At 40.8% G+C, this 8,722-nt stretch overlaps 1 protein-coding gene across 1 annotated transcript; it reads left to right on the forward strand.

Annotated features, from left to right (window-relative positions):
* Positions 1-495: 495 nt before the first annotated feature.
* Positions 496-7,818, forward strand: LOC122041877 (protein ROLLING AND ERECT LEAF 2-like). The gene is made up of 4 exons (XM_042601742.1): positions 496-2,179; positions 3,353-3,552; positions 3,778-4,001; positions 6,294-7,818. Exons 1-4 carry the CDS (start codon positions 787-789, stop codon positions 7,048-7,050), a joined length of 2,574 nt encoding a protein of 857 aa, XP_042457676.1. The 5' UTR covers positions 496-786; the 3' UTR covers positions 7,051-7,818.
* The last annotated feature ends 904 nt before the right edge of the window (positions 7,819-8,722 follow it).

Here is an 8,722-nt window from a genome sequence, read left to right on the forward strand (position 1 = left end):
TGAACTATGGGAGAAATCTATAAAGCATTTAGTTGGTCGATCCGATCTGCATCTCTTTCAGCATGTTCCTTAAAGCATCTTCCGCCCGCGTTCGAAAGGATCCAAAGTCCACCGGACAGGAAAAGAGAGATCTTGATCTCTTCCGGGGGCGGGAGTGGGGCCCCCGCTGCATGCAGGGTTTTGACTCTGGCAGCGACACGCGGGGTCTGGGCAGTGGACACACGAACCGTACGCAGCTCGGTCCCACGCCGCGCCACGTTCCGCTGCTCGCTTTTTAATGCAATCTCCACGTGGTCCCTCCCTCGGGTTCTGGATACCTTCCTCCCAGTTACTCGATACAGTGCTTCCCGATTGTCGAGGGACAGCCAATGGTGACACGGGTATCGCAGGCGGGTGGCGCGATTGTCGAACGCGAATCTGTAAAAATCCACGCTGGTTCTCTCTCATCCCTCAGCGCGCGCGCTCTCTCTCTTCTACATGTCCCCCCTCTTGTTCCTCGATTTGTTCATCTCTTTCTTTATGGTTCTGCATTTCCTGATATTCCTTCCTTCCGTTGCTCGGTCTCAGCCCCTTTCCTCCCTCACCCAAATCGATGGCTGGAGCAAAAGCCAGAAGCCCTAAAAATTGAGAAAAGAGAGGTTTTTTTGAGCTTACCTGCCTGGCATTGTGAGGGGGCGAACTTGGAGTCGGTGTTCGAGGTTTGTTTTAGGTTAGGGTTGGCTTGGGAGGGTGCTGCGGCTTTTTGTTGGGAATGCGAAGCAATGGCGGCGCAGTAGGCGGTTTCTGATGGGGTGCGGGAGGTCTAAGGCGGAGGAGCCACCGCTGGTTATGCTGTGCCGGGAGCGGCGAGAGCTCATTCGGGCGGCGGTCGAGCACCGGTTCGCGCTCGCAGCTGCGCACGCTGCTTATTTCAGCGCGCTCGGCCGCGTCGGGGACGCGCTGAACCGGTTCTTACAGGAGGAGCTCGTGGCAGCGCCGGCGCTGGTGCCGCCGCCGTCCCCCGTGCTCACGTTGCCACCCGCTGAAGGCAAGGGCAAGGTGAAGGCCAAGATGGAAAGGTCGGACAGGGAGAGCGCCAGTGGCGGTGCGGTGGGAGCTTCAGTTTCTACTTTTGCTTCGCTCACGCATTCTCACTCGCACTCGCTTTCTGACGATTCTCATTTGCATCTGCCGTCCGACACGGAACTTGATGAAATCGCCGGAGAAAGTAGCGAAATCGATGTAGGCGGCGAAGATTCATCGCGGTCGTTTGCTCAGCATCCATATTATGGTGCCCCCATCCCTAATTACTACTATATGAAGAAGGCGTCGACGTTCTCTTCCACGACTGTCTATCAGAATCCCTATCCACAATGGTCCAATACGGCTTATGTGGGATACGGCTACGAGTATGGATACGGCTATCCAGGTTACGGTGCTCCAACAGAGTTAATGCAATCCCTACCTGTTCAAGATGAGAAATTCTATGGTCAGAACCAAACTGTGAGGGAAGATAAACCTGCCGATCCACCTCCACCACCGCCGCCACCTGAAGGGTCCGCTTGGGACTTCTTCAACCCTTTTTTTTCATATGAGCAGACGACGCCGAGGTACTTTGGGGAAACCTATGGTGGGGGATCGATGACCAGCAGTCCTAACTCAAGCGAGGTAAGAGAGAAGGAAGGCATCCCTGATTTGGAAGAGGAAACGGAGCAGGAGTCCATTAAGGAAGCTGGGAAGGAGAGGAAGGGGGACTTGACTAAGAAGAAGTTGAAAGGGAAGGATACAGATTCCAGAGTCTCAAGTGGGAGAAGTTCCACTGCGGAAGCAACTGGAACTTTCTCCAGTAGGAGGAGCTCGAATGTTGCTACAATGGAACAAGAAGCCAATGAGAATGCTGATCCAGTTTCTTCAAAGGCAAAAGAAGAGAGTCAGGGTATTTCTCAGGCCAGTAAAGTTGAAGACGATGAGAAGGAAATACTTACAAAAAACAGAAGCGTTAGTTTTGCTGATGAAACATCACCTATCACGGATGACACCAAGCCAGATAGTTTATTTATACATGGGACAAGGGATATAACGGATGTCGCGAAGGATATCAAAGAACAATTCGAATCAGCAGCCCACTGCGGTAAAGAGGTCTCTGAGATTCTTGAAGTTGGCAAGTTGAAGTATAGACCAAGGAACAGGATTTTGAGAGGTTGGTTCATCACCATTGGATCTTTTTCTTTTTAGTCAAATATAATGCCTTGTATGTCTCTTGCATTTGACCTTCTGTGTCTTTGACCAACACCTACACTTGTATGACTTGGATTTGATCTTGCTGACCGCATCATAGTTTTCCAGCTACTATCTTGTCCATGCTAAACACCAGGACCCTTTCTGATATTGCATACATAGATAAAATTTATGCCAATAACGTCAAATTAGTCTATTTTGACACTGTAAGTTGACTTTCTCCCAGTTAATCTGATATTTTCATGATGTTGATTTCCAATCATTGTCTATAGATGCTAGCTTACTAGATTTGATGGGGCCGTCCGTCTAATATACATTTGAACATTATCTGTGTTTAGACAAAAACAATTATTTTTCCACCCAAAGTACGTGTGCTTAATTAGCTGAACTTTAAAAGTTGGAATATTGCTTCTAGATGCACATCCGTCACAACTTTTTGCAGTCAACAACATGAGTCTTCTCCCACCCTTGAGTTCTATGCAAGGCTGTATTCACCTTATCTGATTAATTAACTTTCGCCTGTTTTTACTGGTTGCATAGAATGTTCCTTGCTGAATATTGTTATTGTTGGTTCTGTTTGAAACACTAGTCTAGCTGTTAAAATTTGAGAAAATTTACAATACATGTACCATAAGTATAATAATGTTTTCTGCTTTGTGCTGTTTGGCATTTCTTCAGTTGTAGTAAATATAACTTTCTCTAACTTTGAAATGATTTCCTCTCAATCCAACTAGTATAATGTTTTGTCCTCATTAGTATAGCTCGTAAATGATTTTATTTTATTTTTTAAACTTTGGCATTTACTTCCACTAGTTGAATTACCATCAACATGAAAGTCCTCAAATCTTTCACTATTGAAGATTTTTCTTCTTAGGTGGTAGTTCCTAGCAAATCTTTGCTGCTTTGAGATGAGTTTCTGCAAGGCATCTCACTAATTCTAAATTCCGTCATCTTCAGGCCAATGTATTTTTTATAAGTACACTTTTTGTGAAGATTGCTGTTTCTTACATATAGGATAAGTCCTCTTTGTCTATTGTGTAATAGACTCTGCAATTTGCTTGGCTCTATTTCATGTCTCCTTTTTTTTTTTTTTGAGTAGTATCAAGGTTTAATTTGTTCTTTCATCTTTCTGCAGTACTACTGTCTAAGATGTTGGCCCCCGTCAATGTGCCTGTTCCAACACAGTCACAACCTTTGTCCAATTCACAGCATTTAACTGCTGCAAGATCACTGACAACAAAAAACCATGATTTGGGTGATTTTGATCCTGGCAAACTTTCATCAACGCTGGAGAAGTTATATGTATGGGAGAAAAGACTTCATAAGATCATTCAGGTAAATTTATATTACACGTATGGAGAAGTTAGGGCTAGGTTAATGGGTCTCTTTTTTGCACTATAAATGGACTCTCAAACTCTCATTTAGATGAACTTTCAATTAAAAAGGTTTTAGTCTGTGATTTACTCATTCGTTCAGTGCTGCATCAGCGGTTTATGTTGAATTATGGTATGGAGGAATCGTTGTCAGATTTGAAATGATATTTGTTCTTGCTTGTTCCAGGAAGAAGAAAGACTGCGAATCAATTATGAAAGGGAGTGGAACCAACTCAAAATTTTGGATGAAAATGGTGCAGAGTCTTCACTGATTGATTCCACCAGGGCTTCAATAAGAAATCTACTTACCAAGCTAAACATTGTAATTAGATCGGCCAGTCACATTTCTAAGAGGATACACAAGTTAAGAGATGCGGAGTTGCGGCCTCAACTGATTGAGCTAATCCAAGGGTACGCCTTTCTTGTAACATTAACCTATTACACTAACATCCATCCTATGAAAAAAATTCTAAGTTTGTTGTGATTAATGCCCTTTTTCCTACAAAGGGAAAAATTAACTAGGAAAAAAATAGGCAAAAAATCTCATACAAAAAGTGTTGTGAAGTATTTTCCATCCAACTATTTTCTTCCAAGGAAGAAAAGAGGGTGAGGAGCTTAAACTTTTCAAACTTTATTTATCGAAAACATCAATCATAACAGATTTGAAATAAAATATTTTTTTTTTAAGTGAGCTCCATTGCACATGAATATGAGTGTTTTTTTTTTTTTTTACCAAAACTAAGGAAAGATTTCCCTGGCTTTTCCTCTCCCTCGCTCCATCAAAGTTAATAGAGGAAAAGTGCTGCTGGTGAAATCTTTCTGTAACTTTATTTTCTTTTTTGATTTTCTTCATTTGTAGGTGAGGCTATCAATATTTAGAAGAGATAGGAGAAGAGGGAGAACATGCGTAGGGAAGAGAAAGAAGATTGGTGAAGGTTATCACAATCGAGTGAAAAGGGGAGGCAGAAATCGCATGGGTGGGAGGTTTATGAGTGTTGGATGAGTTAATGAGGAGAACTAGGGCTACTTTTTGATATCAACTAAAACTATCATGATTCCATTTAAGAAGAGTTACCTCACTTGAGTTACCTTACTAGGTGATAATATAATCAAGAGGTAATCAAGAACTAAGTAACAAATAACTCAAAATAAAGAGAAGGCGTTCAATACAAAATGTCAAAAGACCAAAATGAAAAGTAGAAGTAAAAGCAAACCCATTTTTCATTACATCAAGTATCTTTAAGCAACGATGTCAAACTGTTGATTGCAAAATCGTAGTCCAAGGAAAACTAACAACTTTTTAAAAAATTATTATTATTTTCCTAGACCCACTTGGATCACCTTGGTTAATCATCTGCTTAAGCCACTTGGTGGTTTCCCTAACTGCACTTTAAAATGGCCACTTAACAGGGTGACCAACTAGTAAATAGTTGAAGTGGTCCATTCATGAAACTCTGGGGTTCACCTTTAAAATAATGATTCGAACTACAGTCTTATGCATTGAATAATTTTTATCAATTTGAGGTGATCTAGATGGCTGTTAAAGAAAACAACTTGCATAGTTCAAGCTCTTTTCTTTCAGGTTAAGGTTGGTTTTAGCTGTGTTAGTATGAAAGCAAATGTCTGATACTGCACTGGTTGGATATCAATACATTGTATGTTAAAGAAAATATAGTTGGATAATAACAATGCTAATTTTAGCTTGAACAAAATTTTCAAAATGTTATATCATTCAATAGCCCCTAAATATGGGTTGAGTAAGCAAGTAGAGAAGGAGAGCTTGTTTTGCAAATCCACAACTGGTGTAATATAACATTGTATATGTAAGCAAACACATAATTTCGAATGTGAATAACAAATGGATATTCACCACAGTTGTAATGACATTGTCTATGTAAACAAATACACAATTTGGATCTTAAATTCATAGGGATATTATGCTTATTAGGAACAGCTGAACAAATACTTGATAAGATAGATCACAATGTTGAAGTCGTCTACAAAAGATCTTAAAATGGTTCATGTTGGGATACTTTTGTTATCATATTATGGGAAAATGCTTTAATAGTCTAAAGCAGATGGAAGTGAAGTGAAAGAATATTGTTGAAGAAACTGATCTAGAAAGATTAGTTGCATAATATGAATACACAGAAACACATTTTTAGCAATTGAACTAAGAACCAGTATCAGTAAAGAAAAGGAGAGTATTTCTGTACGTACTGTAAAAAAACCAGGAAATTAAGTTATATCGAGTCTATATCTATAATTGAATGAAAGCTATGTTCTGTTGGTGCATATTCTTCTTGTTTTACATTTGAAGGAGATAATGATCTTCGACTTGTATTTTACTCATTTATTTGTGTGAGATTAATAGAAAATATTTCTTCCTCTAATTAGTTCCAGATACATATCCTTAATTATCTATTTGGTCTCTACCTAGGTATCATTTTTCAAATGAAACTAAGAATTCTCTAAAATTTCTGATTGCAAAGTGTCTTGATGTGGAGCTAATCCACCATTGGTGTTTAGGGGGGCATCAATGTGACCCTTCCTTAAGCTCCACATGGTTTGGTTTAAGTGTATCCCTCTTGAGCATACACCATGTATTAAAGTTGGGTTTATCTTGGCATCTTGGACCAGATTGTGCTCCCTTTAGGCTTTAATACCACACATTTATGCTTAAACATGTATTTTGCTTTGCAGATTGGTCAAAATGTGGAGGTTTGTACTTGATTGCCATCACAAGCAATTTCAGGCTATCATTGAAAGCAGAAGTCATGATCTTGTTGCCAGAACAGGTAGCTCTGTAACTAAGGCCACCATAGAATTGGAAGCTGAACTCCTAAATTGGTGTTCCTGTTTCACTAATTGGGTCCATGCACAAAAGGCCTATATTGAATGCCTGAATGGTTGGTTGCTGAAATGGCTTCTCCATGAAAGGGAAGAGACGCCTGATGGGATTGCACCATTCTCCCCGAGCAGGATTGGTGCCCCTGATGCATTTGTAATCACAAATGATTGGTATCACATAGTAGGCCTATCTGAGGATGAAGTGATAGTCTCAATGCGGACTTTTGCAACAAATGTACACAGGCTGTGGGAGACACAAAACGAGGAGCAACAGCAGAAACTGAAGACTGAATATTTGTCCAAAGATTTTACAAGAAGGCTTAGGTCCCTGCAAAAGGAAAATGGATTAAATGAGCTGGAAGATGTACTAGATAAAACAGTGTTATCCACTTCCAATGAGGTTTTACATCATGAGAACAAGATGCCCTTGGATTCTATAAAGAGAAGATTGGACGAAGAGACAGCCCGGCATGAAGAGGCCATCAAACAAGTGCAGCAGGCAACTGCAAGTAACTTAAGAATGGGGTTAGGTCCAATATTTCAAGCATTGGAGAATTTTTCCATGGAGACACTGAAGAGGTATCAGAGAGTTAGAATCTCAGATTGTTAAGAGAGTGTTTAAAGATTTTTGGATTTTCTTTTTCAAAGGGCTGATTACACTACCAGTTGGAGATTATAACTATTTTCTAATTGGTCATGTCCATGTGCGGTCCAGAAAGAACAGAACCCTGTAGTGCTAGCGTATGAGCAGGTCTCAGAATGTACTCATTAGTTGTGATGAAAGGCTTCAGCGTGTAGATTGTAAGGTATGCCATGATATGCACCTTCACAAGGTACCCAATTGCATGCACATACTTTTGGACCCTACTGGTGGTATTTGGAGTAACTAGTAGAATTTATCAGTTTGTTGATACTTCAGAGGGTAGAAAGATTTTTGATTGCATTGGCTCTGGTAAGGAAGATATTCTTCACTGAGCACTAATCGGAGGTAGGATAGCTGTAGTGAGCTTTTCATTTGTTTCTTCACTGAGCACCAATCTGTTTAGCTGAGTTCATTGGATCGCACAAGCAGACTGCCTGTAATCTTTTGTGAAAAATATTCGTGCCCTCTAGGTGGTTGAATTGGATCTACCATCTGTTCATAGTTTTGATTCAAGCCTGGAACAAATGAATGCTAATTTATGTAAATATCATGCTATTAGGGGGGAGTTATCAATCAATGATGCTTCCAGCATCACTGTTTTGTAACGCCAATTCTTTGTCGAGAAACATAAATGGATCTAGTCTATTTTGGCTGAGTCTTGTGCTTATGTAGTTTGACAGTGAAAGAGCTGCACTATTATGATCTATCTAAATCTGGATCTTGCTCTTGTTTTAATTTGTTTCTCAATTACCAGTTCCTATTTCAATGGGACAAATTATGCAGTCGTCATTCTGCAGGGTTTGGTAAACTGATGGCCAGTTGGGTACTCACCTATTGTTCACTTGATCTCTCATTTTTACTTGTCAGCACGTTGAAGTCAGAAGAAGCGTGTAAGGTCTGATGTTAAACACACAATAATGAGACAGAGCTACCACAGTTCAGCGTTAAGGATAAGGGTATGTATGCATCCTGTTCTTGCTGAAATAACCGAGCTGATTTGAGCACAAGTTTCATCTCTGTTTGATTTAATTTATTCTCTAGTAATTGCTTCTCATTCATCACTGTACCAACAAGAATTAGGAGCCAACATCAACTGAAATGATTCATACTTCTAATTGTGCTTGATCGAGAATATCAATAAGAATTATTATGAGATAGATCTTAAGTTTGAAGGTGAAGTGATATGGCGTATAGTGGGTGGTCTTAAGGATAATATGAGACTAATAGTTAAGGTGGTGGCGGCCAAGGTCGAGGAGTATGTGTCCAAGCAGACCATTCCCGATCAATCCATTAGTCGATCGGACTTTCAAGGCTCATCTCCTCACTTCTCTCGGGCACGACTCTCAGTCTATTCCTAGTTGATCAAATAGTTAGTCGGACTTTCAAGGCTTAGCTTCTCACTTCTTTTGGGCATAGCTGTTATCCTCCAAATAGCTATTCACGGCTCCCAGTCTATTCACGATCGTCTAAATAGCCGGTCGGACTTTCAGGGCTTAGCCTCGCACTGCTTTTGGGCACGGATCCTAGATTATTCCCGATCGACCCATTAGTTGGCCGGACCCCCGGGCTTAGCACCTCACTTCTCTCGAGCACGATTCTCAGTCTATTCCCGGTCAGCTCCAGTACCAGCCAGACTCCT

This window comes from Zingiber officinale, chromosome 2A, assembly GCF_018446385.1.
Source record: "Zingiber officinale cultivar Zhangliang chromosome 2A, Zo_v1.1, whole genome shotgun sequence".
NCBI classification, from domain to species: Eukaryota; Viridiplantae; Streptophyta; class Magnoliopsida; order Zingiberales; family Zingiberaceae; genus Zingiber; species Zingiber officinale.